At 39.2% G+C, this 21,308-nt stretch overlaps 2 protein-coding genes and 1 long non-coding RNA gene across 4 annotated transcripts in view; 2 read left to right on the top strand and 1 right to left on the bottom strand.

Annotated features, from left to right (window-relative positions):
• ASB5 (ankyrin repeat and SOCS box containing 5) overlaps positions 1-2,432 on the bottom strand; it is a 41,248-nt gene extending 38,816 nt beyond the window's left edge. Inside the window, exon 1 of the mRNA XM_068187033.1 lies at positions 2,352-2,432. The gene's annotated coding sequence lies outside the window, so the exon portion shown is untranslated. The remainder of the gene's footprint in view (positions 1-2,351) is intronic.
• On the top strand, positions 2,234-9,946 carry SPCS3 (signal peptidase complex subunit 3). The gene is made up of 5 exons (XM_068187034.1): positions 2,234-2,426; positions 4,920-4,995; positions 7,472-7,546; positions 8,975-9,090; positions 9,507-9,946. The coding sequence occupies exons 1-5, from the start codon at positions 2,284-2,286 to the stop codon at positions 9,637-9,639; spliced, it is 543 nt and encodes a 180-aa protein (XP_068043135.1). The 5' UTR covers positions 2,234-2,283; the 3' UTR covers positions 9,640-9,946.
• A 4,817-nt stretch (positions 9,947-14,763) lies between these two features.
• Positions 14,764-21,308, top strand: part of LOC137472189 (uncharacterized) — a 60,283-nt gene continuing 53,738 nt past the window's right edge. The window contains exon 1 of one of the 2 annotated variants that reach the window (XR_010998055.1): positions 14,764-20,896. This is a non-coding gene — a long non-coding RNA (uncharacterized lncRNA). The remainder of the gene's footprint in view (positions 20,897-21,308) is intronic. The other variant, XR_010998056.1, reaches the window with a different exon arrangement.

Genomic DNA, 21,308 nt, shown 5'->3' with positions numbered 1-21,308 from the left:
CAGTAAAAAGAATCCAAGGTTTCAGTAACAACAAGTTGCAGACCATAAAGATGACAATAACTAATATTTTGAATAGCATAATATAATAACAAGCCAACACCTTTACACAAGAAACTCTCTGTGCTGCTGAAACTCTTATGAAATATCAGAAAGGCCAAGAATTAGGAAATGCAAACCAGAAAAGAGCCTCCCCTCTTTGGGCCTGTGACTGATTTCGATGCGGCAAATGCACAGGCACACAGAGACTAACTGCATAGTGGAACACGGGGTCCCCAAAGGAATGTCTCCACAGGTACCTTTGTTATGAGTAAATTTTGGGTTTAGCTATTTGGTTGTATGTTTAATCCTTGTTCTGTTTATTCCACAGTTCAAAATTACTTGTCTGCTCGTTCCACAGTTTAGAGGTTCGCTTGAATGTATTCGCTAATTTCACCCCTGTTCGTATTTCCCCTATCTGATGTATCGGCCCTTATGCCCAGTTCCCACTCCAGTTGTACCCCTCTAGCTTCAATATATCCTGGGTTAACCCCCTTCGTTAGAACCCCTTTATACCCAACAAGTTGAACCCTCTGCGTCCCCTTCATGGCGTCGGGTAGTTCAGCCGCTGCTCCCTGAGGTGACTTCCTAATTCCCAGGAGGCTTACCGTTTGCTGCGTATTAATCGCTGGACCCCAGCATAGGACGAAAACTGGACCCAGACCACAAACCAAAGCAAGGACTGCCCAACAATCAACATCTACAGGACAGGGAAGTGTCAGGGAAGCGGAGCCAGCCTTCAACACCCCTGCAACCGGTCGCCATGACTTGAGATAGGTCCGAATGGATTCACCCCCTTAGACCAACGAGCCATAATCGAGTCTCTGGACGCATCCCCTGAGGGTGAAGACTCCGACCCTGCCGTAATCCACAGGATCATCTACGCCTCCTCTGGGACGTCGACTCACCTGGGAGTAGCGGCGGCGTCGCGAACCCCGTACCCCCGCCCCCGCAGACTATCTTTTAAATAAAGGCCTTATCAAGAAAGGAGCACAAGGTCTCCTGGCCCTTTTATTTACATCACCTTCACATCCTACAGGCTAAACAGACATGCGCTGCAGGTACTCATGTCTGGGGGGAAACAAAAAGCCTCATTATGATCCTTCTCCTTTTCCATTTCCTACCTTTATGTGCAAAGATTTGTCTTCCCTGATTCATAGACCTACTCTTGGCTACAGGGAGGAAAAGAAACAGTATCATCATTATAGAGCACAGAATGGCCTGACAGTCCCCAGCTTCTTCCCCCTACCCCTTCAGTCACCATGAGGCCTTCCACCCTGTCAGACTCCTGCAGCTGAGCTCCTGCTTTTACTGCCAGTATTTGCAGCACTGGAACCTTAGGGCTGGGAAGAGGAAATGAAACATAACTGAATCACTGCTGACACCAGCTGGCAGCCCCGAGAAATCCCTGTTAATCGAGCCTGGTATAGTTAATACACAGGAATACAGCGGCTGGGAACACCAAATGGATCGGCCGCAAAGCATTGTGAAAGCTCTCAGTCCCCTGCGCTCTCCCATGGATAATGCTGCAGGTCCGGGAACCAGGAATGGGCACCAAAGACGGGCCCCGGGAGGAGCTAGGAATCACCTCACGACATAAACTGGTCTTTGCTGGTACCAATTTGAGTGGAAAATTCAACCAAATTGGTGGGGTGAGGTGAAAGGCTGCCTCACCTGCCAACGGTGTGAGGCCACCACGGCATCCGGCAAAGGAAAAGGATTCCAGGAACAAGCCCAGCTATTAAAGGAAATTTCTAGGCAAGGAGGTTGACATCATGGCCATGTGTGTACCAAAGTGGAAATGAACAGGAACATCCTATAGGAAACAAGGGAGGGAATGGCAAACACCACCACTAGTGCAATCAAGATACGGACATCAAGTGAAAATACAAGCCTCCGCCTAAAACTTATTTGCGCTTTACTATACGAATGCAAAAATCCAGCAGAATGACAAATCCCAACTCCCCTGTGAGGGAGTGCCCTGGGAGCACGGGGGGCAGCGGCACGCAGGACACCCACACGGCCGAGCCAGCGCCGGCGCCGCCGCCATGTCGCTCCCGGGCCCGGCGCCGGCCCCGCCCATCTCCTGGCGGAAGAGGGCGGGGCGGGGCGGTGCAAGGGGCGTGGCCTCGCTCCGGCTGGGCGGGCTTCCTGGAGGCCACGCCCCCCCGCCCGCCGCCGCCCGCTTCCTGCCGCGTCCGCCCCGCCCGAGCAGCGGCCGCAGCCCCGGCCGGGCCCAGCGGGGAGATGAACACGGTGCTGTCCCGAGCCAACTCGCTCTTCGCCTTCTCGCTGAGCGTGATGGCGGCGCTCACCTTCGGCTGCTTCATCACAACCGCCTTCAAGGAGCGCAGCGTGCCCGTCCGCATCGCCGTCTCCCGGGTCACGCTGTGAGTGCGGCGGCGGAGGGCCGGGCCGGGCCGGGCCGGGCCGGGCTGCAGCCGCTGCCCGCTGGGGAAGTGAAGGGCTCGGGAGCCCAGAGCAGGGGCCGGGGCGGGGCGGGCACGCTGACGGCCGGCAGGGGCGGCTGGCCGGCGGCTCCTCGCGCGGCGCTCGGGGCTCGGCCTCCTGCGCTGCGGGCGGGCCAATGGGCGAGCCCCACGACGGCGCGGCCGGGCGGGGGCCGGGGCGGCGCTCGGGGACCGGCCCGGCCGCCTCGGCCCGGCGCCTCCCCGGAGCGCCGCTGCCGCTCACGGCGGAGTCGAGCCGGCTGCTGCCCGCAGCTGGGGAGAGACAGGGACCTACAGGAGCGTGGACTTTATGCGATGAACCTCTATCCGATCGTAGTACCTTTTCCTTTTCATTGGTAGTTCTCACTGGTTTCTCCATTGATAGCTTAGTATAATTTCTGTCCTGTGGCCCCGAAGTGATTGGGATGGCTTTCTCCCTGCGAAATGCTCCAGGTGTAGGACACAATACCACATCGAAACGTATTGCCTACACAGATAAAATGGGCCGATGCAAACTTGTGCTGGGGGACCTTTCTTCCCCAGTTTTGGTGTTGGTGCGGGGTGGGGTTTTTTCTCTGAAAGGAGATTTCTTCACAGAGAACTTCCATTAAGTTAATGGAAGTCACATGTGTGATGTGGAGGGCAGTAGTTTCACAAGCATTTGAGCAGCTGTTACAGCCACCTGTGAGTGGAGGTCTTTGCTCCCGTTTCTGCCACGTGGTTCTTTACCAGAGCTCCACGGGAGAATCTGGCTCCTAGGACACTTTACTGAGCTGCTTTACCTCAGATCATGTTTTTTTGTTTGGTTGGTTTTGGCTCAGATTAGCGAGCTGAAGCAGCACACTTTTGGAACTGTTTAGTGCCAGGTTGGATGGAGGTCTGCACGACTTGATCTAGTGAAAGGTGTCCCTGACCATGTCAGGGAGGTTGGAACTTGATGGTCTTTAAGGTCCCTTCCAATCAAGGCCATTCTGTGATTTGGTGATGATTGTGTGGAGCTTTGGAACCACCCCAAGGTAAGTGTCACCAGTGGATGCTTAATAGCAGGACTTGAAAGGAGACATGAAAACAAATAAAGGGAGTGTCATCACCTTTCAGACTGGTTTAATACCACAGGAAAAAAACAAAAACGTGTATTCATGCTACACTGAGGTTTGCAAAAGCATAAGCTTGGCATAAAAGCATGTCTTCGAGTGTTATGGTGAGCTCAGCATATATAGGGCAGCATTCTAATGCCTGATTTGGGTAAAATGTGTATTACCAGTCCCTTCTGTGAGGCACAGATCTGGTGTTATTGGGAGATGCTATACCTAATCTGCTTCTCTTGAATGTCTGAGAAGTTCTGGAGACCCCAAGCTTAATGCCTGCTACTCCATCTGACTGACAGTGGTTAAGACGTGAAGTCAAGTGCTTGATTAGGTTTACTACTTAAAAATATACTGCTTTTTGTAAAGAGATGGAAATTCATACCAAGGCTTAAATTGTGAAGATTTGGTGGTGTTTTTCTTGACTGCTATCTCCAAAAGTGTTTTCTTCACTTGTAAGCTATTTTTTATTTGAGATTACTAAATTTGCTTTTAATGAAATAATGTTTTAATTGACTAATTTCCGAACCAGAATAAATATAACTATGACATTCATAATTCATAAAAAATTTTGTTCGATGAGGAGTTAAGGTTCATAGTTGATTGTCAGGCTAATTGCTTATGATATTCCTCTTTGTAGATGGTAACTTTGGTAAATTGATAAGCTTTATGAACACATATGGAAATATCTGCTCTGTGTCTGTTATTTTCCAGTTGCTCTTTCTATTTTGGTTTAGTGTGGCAACGTGAGGTACTGTTCCAAATGTAGGTTTATAATAAAGCCTTTTAAAATGATACAGTTTTCCAGAATGTAAAGGAAAATAACTATTTTCTTCAAGCTGTTATTTAAATACATCACAGGAATAAATATTGAAACTTCTGTGAACTATGCATGTAAACTGTTATATTGGAATGGTCAGAGCACAAGAGGCTTTGTTTTTTCAAGGACAGTTGAGAAATAATGTAGAATGTGGTTGCCAGCAGACTGCTATGCTGATGGTGTCCCAATTAGTTTTACATATATGGGGATGCTAAAACATATTTTACTAAAATGAAATGTAGTCCAGCTTAGATACAGATTTTTGTTAACAGGAGTAGTCAGTAGGCTACTTAAATGTCTTAGACACTGTGGTGGCAAGGCAAGGCCTGACATTTAAAACTGGGACACCATAATTTCTGGAAGGTAGGTGTTAGTTTGTAATATTGATTGCATTTTAGCCAGAAGTATATAGAGCAAAATACAGAAGGTGGATGAGGGAAATATGTAATAAGAACCATAATTTATATAGTGTGTAACATACAAATAATGAGAAAGGATAATCTTGTGTTGTGTTTTGTTTTCTCTTAGAAAAAATGTAGAAGATTTCACTGGACCTAGAGAAAGAAGTGATCTGGGATTCGTCACATTTGATATTACTGCAGATATCCTTAATGGAAAAAAATGGTTTGCAAACGTTTTGGTATAAGAACACTTTGATGCTATTTTTGTTACCTTACAGTCTTCAGATATTCAGGACTTCGGGAAAAGTAGCAATTTGTCTTAAAATAGAAATTTAAAGCAGCTAAAATAATATTTTGCATAGCTATGGCAGTGAAATAGAACTTAACCCAGCTGTTTGGTCTCCAGTAGATTACAAGTTGTTTAATGCCTGCTTTTAAAATCAGGCTCTTTTGTGAAGTGCACTGTATCTAATAATGGGGAGTGCAGTTTAACATCTAGACATTACCACTTCTAAGCGAAGTTTGTATCAGTGCTTTGAGGAGTGAATTAATGGTAGGGTTTATATAGCATATTGCTTTGAATGTCATACCTAATGTAGGGAACTGCACCTTTCAAACTCACTTTGTTGTGAGGCTTTCAGAATCCTGACTGTATAATAGTTGCATGGAAATACCTGTCATTTTCTAAAAATAAAAAAGGCATTGCAATCCTTTACTTGCTTAGATGTTAAACACTCTAACCTTTAGTATTGAATAGTATGAAATTCATTGGGAAGCATACAATTTACTGAAAGATGTATCACATTGTTTTTTGGCCTCTTCCTCAATTGCTGTTGCAGTTTTGCAGTTTTTCTTTTGTATTTCTTTGCTTCCCTGCTAGTCTGGATTTAGGCTCTTGAAAGAGTTTTTCTGCAGAAGTCAGTACCAAATAATAGGTGGCGAGTTCAGGTGATTACACTAAACTGTGTTTTGCAGCTGGTCTGAGAATCCTGGGATTTTCTCTGTCTGCTGTTTTTTGTCACTGTTAGGCACTGATCACCTCTGTGTGTTGGTTTCACTCTTTTGAAGAACTGTGTTGTGTGAGCAGACCGCACAAAACACAACTCTTGATACAAATGTTGGATAAACAGGCTAATCAGATTTTTGCAAGTCTGTCTGCACAGGAATAAGAGGATTTTTGTTTTATCAACTGGCAGCAGGAGAAATAAGCTCCTAAGTCTGAGTTTTACTTCTGAAATGCTTATACATATTAAAATCGGAGACTGAAATTCTAAAATAGATGCATAGACCTGTACACATAGTGTATAGAGAGAAGCAGAGCAAGGCAGGACAGGACCCCTAAAAGAAATGTTCTTATACAAGGATTAGACTGCAATATGTGGGCATAAAGATTGCATGTCTGAATGACTTCTGTTAGTAACAGCTTTTTTTTTTTTTTTTTTAATGATTCTGATTGAATCCCTCATGCCGGGCATAAATAAACCTTGCAATATTTAGGGCTGTAAAAGTCTGGTAGGGTTTTTTGTTCAAAATTTGTGAAGAGATACAAGTACAGGGACTGTCTTCACTACCAGAAAGAAGTTGTTAGTCCTGGAAGAAGTTAAATAAAATAACAGTTAGAAAAATGAACTAGGCAAATGAAAGGGAAGCATATAGTTTTCACAAACTCCTTTAAGCTTATTTAATTCATTGCTAACTTTTGCAAGTGATAAGAAATCCTGTCAAGGAGAGCTTCAGAATCTTGTTTGATATTTTGAGCCAGATGACAAAAAATGTTCCAGTAAAATATTTCTACCTTTTCTTGCAGTGACAGCAGTTAAATATTTAATTCTTTCCTTTCTTGCCCTTTGAATTAGTAGCTTAAAAACATCTTTGTCTTGGGATGAGTGGAAGAAGAAAAAGCAGATTTTGAGGCTGGTTAGGGATTCTGTTTATTCTTTGAGATAATGGCAAATAGAATGCAAAAGCGGACTAGGAAATAAAAGATGTCACGTTATTGTTAAATAAACAGACAACTCTTTAGAATCCCAGGATTATTATACTGTCTCAAATGGCAGTCATCAGTTCTTTACTGTTGATCAAAAATCTGATCAACAAAGTTTTGTTCAAGTCTAATGAGCTTTCTTTGTTGTCACTAGGGAATCGAATTTGCTAATTTTTTGAGTCCCTTCCAATATGAAATACTTCCCATATTCTAATTTCTCTAACATGAGCATTAAAGGGTCTTTGAATTCCCTACACTTCACCAATTTTGTATTTATATATTGCTTAACATTACTGTATTGGATACAAAGGTTCTCTTACAATATAAAAATTGCCTTGAGGATATTTAGGGAAGAATTCTGTTGTGACTTTTATGTTTAAGGTTTTATAATAGGTTGTCTAGCAGAGAACTCTGGTTACTAGCTTACAGTGTCAATTATAGAACTCTTAAATTATTGGAGGAGAAATAGCTGCTAGATTTCATAAATAGTAAAAATAAATACCTACCTAAAATCCTGGCACTTTATTATGATTAAAATATGTGTTCACACTGCTGGCAATGCTCTGATTTATGAGTAAGATGAGGTATGTCAAAAGATAAGAGCTCACTGTAATGACTATAGACCACTTAGATCTAGTAAAAATAAAACAAGGTTATGTAAGTACAGGATGGTATTTTTCTTAACTTGCATACATCTGCAGAGTATATTTGATTGGAACGTTAAACAATTGTTTCTATATTTGTCTGCAGAATATTCAACGAAAAACAATGTAAGTATTAAAAAGAGGTTTGAAGCAATTACCCATTTTAGTACTGCAGCTATTTTTAAACATTCTGTAGTTCTGCTGAGAAGAGTTAAGGCCACCAGCATTTCCTACTAGCCTGTGCTGGTTTTACTGCCCTTCATGATTATTTTCTTGACAGTTAAACTGTAGGCTGGGAAGTTCACTTCCATAAAACCTAACTTGATATATGCCCAGTAGAATGGGAGAAAAATAACACATGCTTTGTGTTGCAGTATACTTAAAATAGTATACTGTAAATTAGTTTTTTCACCTTTTCTGTCCATTTTCCTTTTTTTCCTAAATTTCTGCAGTTGACTGCTGTTAGAAACAAGAGAGAGTGGCTTCTGGGCTGGCCTGATGGGGGTGTGTGTTTTGTTCATAGATCACAGTTGACCCTACCAGTTACTGTAACCCCATAATTCATTTACATTACCTTGTCATACTTCTCCAAATAATTTGCCTTGCTTCTTTAAATTGGTTGCTACTGAGCCTTCCCTTTGGGATAGCTGAAAAACCTTTTTACTGATCTGATAAAAGCTATGTGGAACAGCCTTTAAAAAAATTACTTTAATGCAACACCATGCTGCCATGGTACCATTCAATTCTAGTTAAAGCTTCTGTGGTCACAAAGCAAGGATATGGTGAAAGCTTGGGGGTTTTCTTAACTTGCTGTACAAAACTGGCCTTTCTTTTTTAACTTGCTTTTTTAAAAGTAATTTAGTTATATTAAAGAAGATGATGGATATTGCGTTTGTACTAGAATAGTTTTTAGAGTTTCAGTGATTTTATTGTATTGTTCCATATTTTAGATTTTTCTTCCACGTAAATCAACACTTCTCACAAATACTGAGAAGTATTTTTTAAATTGTTCTATAAATTACTAAGACTGTTTAGCATCTATTTAAAAGAACTTTACACTTTAAATTCCAGTAACATAAGAACCTGGGATCTCACTTTTTCAACTGTTAATAAATTTTTTTGGGGCTATGCTTGCAATTCAAGTAGAGATTTTCATTAAAGTTGGAAGAATGTTAAGGATGTAAGCAGAGTCATGATAAGTCAGTTTAAGTCCTTTATTTGAAACAAAGTCTGAAGACTGCTTTAAAAGTGACTTACCTTTGCAATTCTGAAGGAAACCCCGTTATGCTTTGTAATTCTTCTACAGCATATGACTTTTTTTTAAATGTCTTTCTTGTGTTTTAAGATGTTCCTAGTTGTTTCCATTTATTCCATTCCGCACTTCAGTGTGTAGTAGTATTACATTACCCCACTGTGAAGCATTATTTTGTTAAGTTAGTTATGGATTGCAAACATGTACTTCAAGGGTTTTAGATGAATAGTGCAATGAAGGTCCAGTGTCTGAATGTTATCTGGTAAGGTACCTTGCTGACTTAATTACAATTGTAATTTTAGGCCCTAAATCAGGTGGTCCTTTGGGACAAGATCATGTTGAGAGGAGATAACCCGAGACTGTCCTTAAAAGACATGAAGTCAAAGTACTTTTTCTTTGATGATGGAAATGGTCTCAAGTAAGTAAATATTTGTTTTATTACTGGTATTAATGGTATCTTGATTTACTTACATACTTTGCATTTAATACATGTGTTCACTGGTGTGGTAAGGTACCTATATTCTATCTGATACTCTTAGAAGATGGCCTTGGGATAGAAGACATATGTATTCTGTAGACTAGAAGTTGCACTGCTATTATGAGCAGCAGGCTTCTGGGTTTCTGCCTTCAGCCTGTGTAAAATTGGTTCTGTGATCCACTCAACTCCAAAGGAGTCAAGTAAACAAAAAGTAGGCAGTAACTACCTAAAATTAAACAGCTTTTTGTTTCTGGACCAGATAAACAATCAGTATCCTAATGTATTTAATACTATTAACTGTTAATTAAATCACTTAACTTGACTATTTGTGCTGATAGTTTTTGTTGCTTTTGCAGGGGAAACAGAAATATCACCTTGACTCTCTCCTGGAATGTTGTACCAAATGCTGGCATTCTACCTCTTGTAACAGGATCAGGACATGTGTCTGTACCTTTCCCAGATACCTATGAAACAACAAAAAGTTATTAAATTATAGTACTGAATCATAAGCAAAATATTTTTATACTTGTATATTGTGGATACATTTTATGGCAGTTTCTTCTTGCATCCCATACAACTTTTCACTGAATTGAACTTGATTTCCTCAGGATAGTAGCATAGGAAAAGGAAATGAAAATTCAGTTTGTTTTTTTTTTTCAGTAAAACATTGAAGCTGAAACTTAAGGGAAAGGTAAATTGCAGAGTAATGGTTTTGAGGGGGGAAACTGAGGATTTTTTTCCTGGCCATTTAAGTATAGATCTCCTTTTCTTTTAAATAAATATTTTTAAACCAGAAGATAGTCTTCCTGTGTTTGGACTTTCTGAGTACTGTGATAGTTATTTATTTTATGTAGAACTCAAATATACCTTCCGGAGTCGGTTTCTGGAAGTGTCTGAAGGAAACAGCTGTTCCATTTTAGGGCATTTTTTTAAATACATGTGCAGTATGTTACAATAGGCTAAGGTTGGTCCTTTCTAGGACTGCCAGCAGCTACTTGGAAAACTGATAGTTCGTTATCTGTCAGTCAGCCTCAAATCTCGAGTGCCACTGATGTAGCCAACGTTCAGTTCTGTATTACAAATCATTTTAATAACTGCTTGCAATGCAGCAAACTGGAAGAATAAAAAGAAATTATTCAGTATGAGTCTTATTTCTTTAAGCCTAAAACATAAGGCTAAGTCAGTAAGAAAGGTAAAAGCTTTAGGTAAAGAAAGGCTTTCTGAAATGGAATCTCTAGATTTTTATTGGGATCTGTTCATCAGGAAGAATGAACGTTCTTGTTCCAGAAGGGGCTGAGACAAGTGATATCAGAGGGCACCTTCCACAGCAAGGAATAGGATAGATGTTCCCTAAACAGTCTGGGTAAACCTTTCTAAAACAGTGGATTTCCCCATGGTAAGATAGAGTAATTGAGGCAGATTTACCAACTTGAGTGTCAGTGAGTCTACCTGCAAGGCTTGCTGTGTTGCACGAACCAAGAAAGGTAGCAAGCAGCGTGCATCAGCTTCAGGCAGCACCTCTGCGGAAAAAGCGGCCTCTCTGTGGCTGCACATCCCCCTGTGTGTGCTCCTTCCCTCAGCTACAGCTGGGAATGCTGTTGGGGTTTGGAGGAGGGAAGGAGCAGGGTACCAGGACTGGCTCATGGCAATACGATGGTTTGTAGTGACTGACTGGTCATTCAGGCCATCCAGGAGATACCCAGGAGAAGGAGCACACGTGCTGCTATCACCTTCCTGGCACAGTCCCATATTTTACATTGTATCTTCAAACAAAGCATGACAAGGGAATTCATTGCCAGACAGAGAATGTTCTGGATATACTGGGGACTTGGAAAAAGAGGAAACTAAAACTCGGGTTTTAATACTGTGAATCAGAAAAAAAGTAATAGGAAAAATGATAACTGCATTGTGAAAACCCTTACAAAAGAAGACATGCAGAAGATTGGAGCAGAGTATCCCCCATTGTTTTCAGTTCACCTAGTTCCCGGATTAATTTTGAGAGAGCTAACTTGCTTTTAAAAAGGGATCTTTAATATTTGTAAATTATCCCTAAGTGACTATTTAATACATTCTTCATATTGGTGTATTAATCAGAAAGGTCTTGAAAATAATTCCCAAAAAGTGCTTTTGTCTGTACAAACAAAATTTTAAGTGCAAAAACTAAAAAAAAATTTTCACATGAATGTTGTAGGAGAATTTGTCATTTGTATCCAGCATATTTGCATGAATTTCAGTTCTCTGAACTTGTGCTGTTTTCCATAGATGTAGTGTAATCAGCACATTGAAACACGTACTATTTTTGCTGTGCTTTCATATCAGTTGTATATATGGCTCTAAAAACTGTTACAGAGAACTTTAAAACTGTCATAGAGAAGGAAACCAAAATATTTTTAGAGATAATTGGGCAAAGTTGTGGATTTGTTTTGGTAATTGCTGAATAAGTGGTTGGTTTTTTCATAAATTATATTCTTGAATTGTTTACTGAAGCATTTCTTGTGGCCTGGCATTCATCCACTTCCCTGCATTCCTTTGGCAGTACTCTTCCAATGAATATAACGTCTGCCTATTAAAGAGAAGCTTTAACTACAAAGACAAGGATCTACTGTCAAAGCATCAGGGAGAAAGCTACTTTCTGTCTTAAAAAATGGTATAATCCTCCCAGCAGACAGTAGCAGAATTTCAAGACATTGAAACAGTAGCTTTCAAGTGTGATTTTTGATGCTTTACTAGCCTTTCCCTGTGAAGAGAAATTATGTGTGAGGTAAGCATTTTAGAGAGATGAAGAAGAAACCACCACAGAGTTAAAATTCTTGAAGACCTTGTTTTTATCCTGAGGAAGAGGCCAGCTTAGATGAGCACTTGATGCTGTAATGGCTTGGTTTTTGCTCCTGAGCCACTAAATGAGATGGGGTGTTGGTTCAGAGTTTAAGGAGGCAAATTCCTCAACTGATGTCTATAAGAAAAAGTAAAAAGCTTTTCCAAAAGTCAAATGGCTACTGTATTTTGTTGTGACAATTCTCAAATCGTTTTCAAAAAGAATGTGCTTTTGTGGAAACTAATGACATTTACTTCCTCTGGAGTAATGTGTATAAATAAGGTATTCCCTGGCAAGTGATTTACTTCATGGGAGGAGGCTGAACTGAAAACGCTGAAGATATATTTCAGATAGTAATTTTTAAGTGAGGTTCTGGAGGCAGGAGTTCAAGTAGCCTGGGTTTCCATTTGCCATCAAAAACATGAAGCACTTCACTGACAGCTTTATGCAGGAGGAGCAAAATAGCTTTGAAAAATAAATGTTTAGAACTCTGGGGTGGCTCTACAGTTACTGAAAATAGAAAGACATTGAGAAAATAAATTCTATCAGTTGTTAATTCTTTTAGTATGTTTCTTCTGAACAATGAAGTTAAAGCTAGCTAATATATTGCTCACTAGCAAGATTTAAATAGAGTTCCTGCATAATCTTTAGAGTTCCTGCATAACTGTTGAAAATGTTGTTCTGAAAATTGCTTCAAGAAGATAGGTTTTGCACAGCAGTTTTACAAAATGAAAGCTATTTAGGCTGAAAATTCAGGTACTGGGGAAGCGATCTTACTCTGAATTTGTGTCAGAAAATACAGAATAACTTTGTCAGAGTTCAAGAAAAGTTTTTCTGGTTTATTTAGCTGCTATATTTTGGATTTTTTTTTTTCATTAAAACAGTTAAAACTTATAAAAACATTTTTAACTGTTCATTCAAAGAAACAAGTCAACAGACATATTGTTTACCCTGAAAAGTCCCATTCTGCACATACTGGTAAATGCTCATATTGCAGTAGTTATATCAGGCATCTTTTTATTAAACAAAAAAATCCAAAACTTAGCTTGAACAAGCCAGATCATTTCTGGATCTTTTTCTGGTGCCCTCCAACACTTCCCTCAGACCATTTTCTCAAATTGCCAAGTTATTGAAGATAATGGGCCGAAGATGAGGCACAGATGGAAACGAGTCATTATTATTATTATTCAGTAATAAGAATGGTCATAGAACAGCTTGGTTGGAAAGGACATTTAAAGGCCATCTAGTCCAACCCCTCTACATTGAACAGGGACATCTCCAACCACATCACGCTGCCCAGAGCCCCATCCAGCCTGACCTTGAATGTTCCCTGGAATGGGACATTTAACACCTCTGGGCAACATGCTCAGTGCTTCACCACTCTCATTGTAAAAATCTTCCTTATATCCAAGATAAATCCACCCTTCTTCAGTTTAAAACCATTATCCCTTGTCCTATCACAGAAAGCCCTGCTAAAGTGTTAATGCCCATCTTTCTTTGGGGCCCCTTCAAGTGCTGGAAGGCCTCAATTAGAAGTCCCTGGAGCCTTCTCTTCTCCAAGCTGAACAGTCCAATTCTTTCAGCCATCCCTCTAATTATCTGCATGGCCAGGATTTTTCTCTCCATCTCTCTCCACCCTCTCCTCTTTGCCTCCTCTCACCCTTCCCTCCTCCCTCACTACCCCTCCCCCGTTTACTCCAAGCTTCAACACAACAGTGTTTTTCCATCATTAATGAGCTAATAATGAAATTCTAAATCCTCTGTGAATAAACTATTTAGAAAATAAAGTGGGAAAAGGACAACTGGGGGTTAATCACAGACAAATTCATCTGGAACTTTCCTCTGCTTCCCTACTGTATTCCTTTTTGCTCCTTAGTGGTGCTCACCTAAATTCTGAAGAAATAGCTAGCACTCTTTTAAAATGATAAAACTGACAGAAATGAGTTAGAGAACACACATATTTCCAGTGCTAGATGACCATGACAGTGAGCAAGCATTTCTGTAATTGGAAGACATGTTTGTATTATACCACTAACTTTGTTAACAGCAGTCATCGTGTGCTTTGCAGTTGTAATGCAGTGATTTCCAAGTGCTTTACAAGAAAAAAACACATTTAGCTCCAGAAAGAGTCTGGCATTCTTAAGCCATACCGGAAGAGCTTTTGAAAGCCAACAGTCTTCAAAACAGTACCCTGGGATAACTAGGATTGCCTGTGTGTCATGTGATAAACCCACCACAGATTCCCCCAGCTGCCTGCCCAGGTGGTTGGTAACCAGAAGGGATAATTGAGGACCCTTAATTGGGTAGTCCTTTGGCAGAGCTAGGGTTTGGATGCCGCGTGTGGAACTTTCCTTCTCTGTTGCAATGTGCATAGTAGGTACAGTGCTATTCATTTAGTCTGCCTCCTTTCTCAGTGTTTCTTCTTGCTTTACCAGCGTTTGCTTTTGTTTTCCAAGAGACCGCTATGGTCCTGTGTGCTCATGTGGAGGGAATTTGTTGGATTTGATACACAGATGAGGTTTCAGAGTGTGGTGGTAGGAGCTATGAGGTGGGTGAAGAAAATAAACCAAACACTAATTCCTGAGTTGAAGGGTGAAAATATTTATGCTTAAGAATTGTTGGTATTAGATGTAGTTATGAGAGGCAGACAGAGGTGTGACATAGTAACTAATGATTGCAATAAAATTAGCTGAACTATTATTTGGAAGTAACAGTGATGAGATTGTTGCTGCTGAAGTCTTTCTGGGCTTTGCAGTTTGTTGTTTGGTGGTGTTTCTTTTTTTTTTGTTTGGTGGTGTTTCTTTTTTTTTTTTGGTTGGTTGATTTTTTTTTTTTTTAACTTTTATTTCTAAAAGGTAAATTTCTTTGTGTTTTCTTTCTTTCTCTCTTTTAGTTCTGAAAGAAAGAGCAGGAAAGGTTTTCTTTTACTTCCCTTTCTAGTCCCCATTGCTCATTAAATATTACTTGTTCATTTACATTTTGCTTTAGGAATTAGTATAGTAAGAAAGAGAGAAGGGCACTGGTGCCTGCATTCTAACTGCACATGTGGCAACAACCAATATTAACAGTCTTCTTTTTAAGGACTGTTTTTTAGGGTTTTTTCTATTTTCAAGTTTTAATATTAAAAAGTAAAATGTTGTGTATGGTTTAATGCTGTAATGAAATAACTTAAATGTTATCTATCTCATCAGATGCATTATCTTAGCTCACTGTAAGGACTGCCTCATTTCACAAACTTTGATCCACATGAGCAGTGAACTTTGCCTAGTTGTCACCTCTCTGTGTTGTCAAGTATCTCTCCTAAAAAGGAGTATCTCCTTAGGATTTGTTTTTTCAAAGTTAATAAAACTTCTTTTGACTTAATGGGGTACAGGAAGAGCCTTTGACTAGATTGCTATCTTTTTTCCCTGTCCCTCACTTTAATAAGTTATTAATCAGGAATTTGTAAAGCAGATGCTGACATCCTCAGCGTGGACAGTAGGCCACTCCTCAAAGTGAGATAACCTGTGTAGAAATCCATCAATATTCATCAAAGCCAGTGGGTGTCTTCCGATAAGAGATGTCTGGGTTTGTTTGTTTCTTTTTTTCTGGATACTTGGCATATTAGTAATGTCATCTGTTTGGTAGTGATGTCTCTTTTAATGCTTTTCTGATCCCAGGATGAGAATGTCCCACTACTCTGAAATTCATAATTTTTAGTATTAAACAAAGAATGGGGAACTTCCATTTGTACTTTACATAACTGTTATAACTGTACATACATAAGCTGTTATCCTTTCAGGGAGATCCAATAATTATGTGTGCTACATGTGTGTATCTTGTTCAGTGTAATCCTGCAAGAACTGGTCAGCACCAGGGAACTTCAGCAATTTTTATTTCAGTGCTGCTTGTATTTCAGAGAAAGCAACATCAACACTGAGTTTTATCTGGCCACTTTGACAGGGTGCAACACCAATTTAACCCTTTCCCAAGGGAGCTATATGAGGTGTAAATTACTAGTTTTCCTGGATCCTAAGTGAAGTTTTTTGATGGCTTGGGTTTTAATTAATTTTTGTCTTTTTTTAACTCTCTCTCTTTTTTTGTATTTATTGTTTACCTTCTGTCAAAGAGAATTGCAGATGGTTTGCTTTCAGAAAATGGATGTACATTTGCCATTAAATTTATGGTTATTCTTTTATGCTCTCTTTTTGGTAGTATAGTTTTTATGTTGCTCAACACCAGAAATGCACATTATGATATAGGTATTCAAGAGAAACTCTACCTGGTTTTAATTATACTTGATTGTTTTTGTTGGTACAGAGGGAAAATGAAAAGCCAAAAGTGAATGAAGGCAATAGCTTTTACTTTACAAAAGAAATCCTTGTCAAACAAAGTTTATTTTTGTTTGGAATGAAGGATCGATTTCTCTGGCTGAAGAAGGATTTCTGCTCTTTGATATCCATATAGGGTTTGAGCAAAGGTCTGTTGTTAGCTTTGGAAGTTTTTTCCCCTTTTAAATTTTGTCAGAAAATACTTTAGTTTTTTACCACTTTCATATTACTCCATATTAATTCATACAACATTTTAGTTTCTCATTTTCCTGGGTATATTCTTTCCTTTCTAATTTCTACTTGTGATCCAGCAAGATTATTTTAATTCTGATATGCTGGCCCATTTGTGTACAAAATTAGTTTCTGAATTGCGTTTCAGCAAGACATTGTGTTACAAAGGTACATCATAAAAATCACAAAAATTCAGTCCTAATTATCCATACTAAAAATTCCTCAGATTTTAGAGAAAGAACTGTGCAATACATGAGAGGGTGAAAAACTGAAAGCCTTCATTTGATCAATTCTGGGGCAGTGCTCTCTGCTGCTTTTTCTAGAGAAATAGCCTTTATTTTCTCCCATATCTTTCCTGGGTCTAGAGAAATCTTAAAAAAAAATGTTTTGCATCCTTTGTCACAGACTGGACTCTTATAAGTCAGTATTTTAATAGGCATTCCAGTTGTTTAATCCAGCAATTAATCTTTTTGGTAGCATGACTGAAATACTACAGAGTAGTGTAGAAATAACTTTTTGAAGAATGTTCAGTCTAAATGAAATGGCAGTGTAATAGCACTAAAATTGCTCTTGCTAATTTAGTATAGTAAAAATAATGTAAACAAAAATCATGTTGAGGAAAAATGATTTTAATGTTGATTTTTTGAAGATTGGATTTGATCATTCCTGCAGGGAAATTTTGTAGGGAAATCTAAGAACCTATCTCGAGTCTAATAAGTTAAAACAATATTGATGCAGTTCAGTTTTGAAACCTCATTATGTAATGATCGTAATAATTTTAATATTTTCTTTGAATAAATTACATATTCTAAAACATCTTCCTTAGTCTAAAAACCATAGTTTAATTCAACAATATGCAGTTTGTATATTTACCAGCAGATGTCAGGCGTTCACTTTACAAAACAATGGAGTATGAGAAATATTCATTTTCAGAGTATGATATATAAGATATTTGGATTTTAAGTTTAGGTATATAATGCTATTATGCAGGTTTTTACCTATTAGAATTGAGAGATTTTATTTAAACGAATTTTCAGAGTGTTTAGATTTAGACAGTGGTGATCTTAATGTAACATAATCTTTTTTTAAAATATTTAAGTATTTATTCATACTTTTGAATGTCATGTATAATACAGTAAAAAGAGATGAGTCAATTATGTACATGTGTACACAAGTGACATCCTTGCATTTGTGTTCTCTAGGCAGTGTCTGGTGACATTTAAGAGAGTGCTGTTTAGTTTATCCCTGGGAATCCCATCCCTGGGATGGGATTTGCCATCATCTGTTGCAATTGAAAAAATCTTTAAAATCTGTGACAGACCTGGGGCTCTGGGATGTTATTCTTGGGTCCTCTACAGATCTTTCATGGGCCAAACAAGAAGCTGCAGATGACAGATGCAGAAGAGTTTTAAACTATCTAGGGAGTGATGGTTGGTTGTCTCACAAGCATTTTGAAACCTAATTCATTGTAAATGTAAATCAACTTTTCCAGCTTTGAATAGTATGAGTAGAGGTTGCTGTAGGGAATGAAAAGTCTGGGCAACATCATCTTCTTTCTGAAGCTACACTGTTGTAGCGAATATGTTTAAGGCAATTTTCAGCACGTTTATTACCTGTTACATGTTTCAAATAGAAAACAAAAGTATTTTTTGTAAATATTTGGGCAGTGGAGCAGGAATAGCTGTCCTTTGAAGTGGCGTGGTATTTCTATGCAGATAACCGCAGTGACCTCATTCTTCAAGGTAAATGTCTGTGTTCTGAGCATCTACCCCTGCTAAGTGGGAACAGCTGCTTCCCAAGGAGACAAGATACAAGTCAGTTGCTAGTGCTGTAGCAATGGGAATCTCAAAGCAGCAGTGGTTAAAACAACAGAAAGCATGAGCATAAAATGAGAACTGCTGCCTCTGCAGCTGCCACTGTATTAGAAAGAACCAACCATTTTTATTCTCTCTCTACCAACATTATCCACTACAAGTAAAAAATACCAAAATAACAGCTCTAAGAAGATATTCTATTCTGTGTATATGAGAAAGAAATGAGTGCTACATTTATCAGGGACCTTCTGGTTTTGTACCTGTTCCAGAATGTTGTGGGTTTTTCCCTTATGCGCAAGCACTGGGAAAGTGTTTTTGATCCAATTTAAAAGCGAAAGGCAAAGGTGATATCAGCTATAAATAGGAATCCATAGTGTTCATAAACCACTTTGAAAGTGACACAGTTTGAAAGTTTCAGGTAAGATATGAAAGAGGATGACTTAGTGTAAAAGTAGAAGACTTGGAAGAAAATCTCACACACTTCTTCCACCTTTAATGGCCTGACACAAGGGCTGGGGCCAAGTAGCTTTGGAGAGGTACTGATCCAACAGTTTTCTGTGAATGAATGGCAACTGCTCCTTCATTCAGGCAGAGAGAATCAGTTAGTCTGGACTTAGTCAGATGGACAATCAGTCTCATCATTAGACTTAGCAGCCTGGGCTGGTCAGCATCATTTTCTTGTCAGAGGCTGGGTTTCTGCTCTTCTCATTTGGACCTCATTCATTCTGTTCTGAATTGCAGGAAGTTCAATTAAATGGTTGCCTTCAGTGGCTAAATCCAAAGCCTAAAAATAACTGAGGGCAACCAAACTTGCTGTCATGTGCAAAATAACTTCTGGAGAGTAGCAATATTTCAAAGGCTGTTTGGAACAATTTCAAAGATTGTTTGGTATCTTACACTAACAGACAGGTAAAGTTAAGCCTGTCAAGCAATTCTGTGAGCAAACTATGATAGGCTCTCTGAAAATGTCCTCATTTGGATTTTTAGCTGTCATGAGAGTAGCCAGAGGTAGTGCAGTGCAAGCTCCCCAGGGATGCGATGCACACCACAGGGCTTGTAAAGCTGAAGGGAAGGACTCTTGCCAAGGCTGTTGTCAGTTTAGGGTTTGACTGTGTCCCTCTAGAACATTTATAACTTTAGCAAGATGGTACTGGAGCATCTTGTGCCTGCTCAAGGAGATTTGCAGTGTCACATTGAAGTGAGGCTGTGACACCCTGGTTTATCTGACCCTCTGCTTGAGAGAAGGCTGTAACCTAACAGCATATGTATGTTTTACATCTTCAGCACAAGCCCATTCATCTCTGGCTTAAGCCTTACTTAATTTAAGCTGTCGGTTCTTATATTTATTGTTTTGAAAGTACCTGGTATTGATAAGGTGATGGTGTGTAAGATGTGCACCAGGAGAAGGTTCAATTTTAAATGTAAAACCAGTAAAATTATTAATATAATTATTCAGAGCACTAACAGCAAGGTCTGCATCCATGCAAATAGTCCTGTGTGATCTATTTTTCAAAGAGAAAATACTTACTTCCACTTCCTACTAATATACAGGTATTTTCCATTAACAGTATTAAAAGGTACCAACAAGACTGCTGAAGAGCTAATTATGAAAGTGCAAACAGACATTGAGAAATATTTTGAAAACAATCAAATAATAAAATTTCTATTCCTATTAAAATATATTAATTATTTGAATAATCTTTTATTAACCCTAAGCTAATGCACTGAGTGAAATTTTGTTAGGGAAAAGTGATTGAGTATAGTCTATCAGCAGAAAACTCCCTTACATTGTGTCACTAGATGGCAATGTAACACATGGCAGGGGGGGACTTTCATTAAACTGTATGAGCAAGTTTTTAACATCGAGAAAAAACAGGTTTTTGAGGCAATTTTCATGGATACAAGTGCAGCAAATGAGAAGCTAGATAATAATATCACAAGGCTGTTTCCTAGAAACCATATATTTATAATATTGACAGGAGGGAAATGTTAATATTTGTGGTTGTGTTTGAAGGCCTTGGTAGTTATGGTGAAACAGAAATTGCAGTAGGTGTCTGTTTTGTCAGTTTGTGTCATAGTGCTCCTTCATGAAAGGGCAACTGGAAAGTTCTTGGTCTCTGCTGTCCTCCTTGGTAGCTGAGTTGAACGAAGTCTGGGCTACAACTTGTTAAAGCTTGCATGTCTTTAGTGAAACTAGACTATTCCCCTTATTTTCATGGTGCTTTTTCTGTTTGTTTGGCGGAGGGTTGCTTGGTTTTTAACTTTCGGTCGCAATACCAGGAGAGACCAAATAACTGGGGGAACTTGTTGCAGGAAAGCAGCGCTTGGCAGAACCTGATGTGACAGTACCACGCTCGTGTCATCCTCAGAAATTCCACTGGTATCAAAGGGAGTTCCAAGGGCATAACACACGAAGGGCCCACAACACAAAGCTTGCATGCAATGACTTAAAGAGGGAAAATGAAGCTTTTCAGTCTCCTTCACTTACCCTAGCATGCTTGGCTATTGCACAACAGATGAGGTCGAGTGACCTCTTAATGTACATACAGACTAGTGCTCATTAATCTTGAAAGGAGGTAAGTTTTCATGGTATGTATAGACTTATAATTTTTTTTCCCTTGTGCTGATATACAGAGATGCTATGGGGAAATGAAGCTTTGATGATGCATTGCCTTTACACAAATGGCATATTATTTTAAGATTAAAATCACATCCCCCTTCCTTTTTACGGTAATGGATCATAAAACAAAGTTGCACAAGATGGATTTTTTTTTTTTTTTTTCTCTTAAGGAGTTTCATTGCTCCAAAGTTGAATTAAGTTCATATTAAATGAGTTCATGTTAAGTTCTTAATTTCTACAACAGCCCTAAAAATCAGCAACTAGAATTAAATGTTAACTTTTTGTTGTCAGGACATTTGAAAATCTTTCACAATAGTTTTCTCAGTCTTTCTTTACCAATGGGTACGTTTCCATTACTGTTGTTCATT

Source organism: Anomalospiza imberbis, chromosome 4 (genome assembly GCF_031753505.1).
Source record: "Anomalospiza imberbis isolate Cuckoo-Finch-1a 21T00152 chromosome 4, ASM3175350v1, whole genome shotgun sequence".
NCBI classification, from domain to species: domain Eukaryota; kingdom Metazoa; phylum Chordata; class Aves; order Passeriformes; family Viduidae; genus Anomalospiza; species Anomalospiza imberbis.
The sequence above is the reverse complement of the archived record's forward strand: the minus strand, read 5'-3'. Positions and strand labels throughout refer to the sequence as shown.

Bases quoted from the DNA above. Each gene is read 5' to 3' on its own strand.
- SPCS3 (XM_068187034.1), top strand. From the start codon at position 2,284: ATGAACACGGTGCTGTCCCGAGCCAACTCGCTCTTCGCCTTCTCGCTG. The intron at 2,427-4,919 runs GTGAGTGCGGCG...GTTTTCTCTTAG, and splicing joins GCCGTCTCCCGGGTCACGCT to AAAAAATGTAGAAGATTTCA. The intron at 7,547-8,974 runs GTAAGTATTAAA...TTGTAATTTTAG, and splicing joins AATATTCAACGAAAAACAAT to GCCCTAAATCAGGTGGTCCT.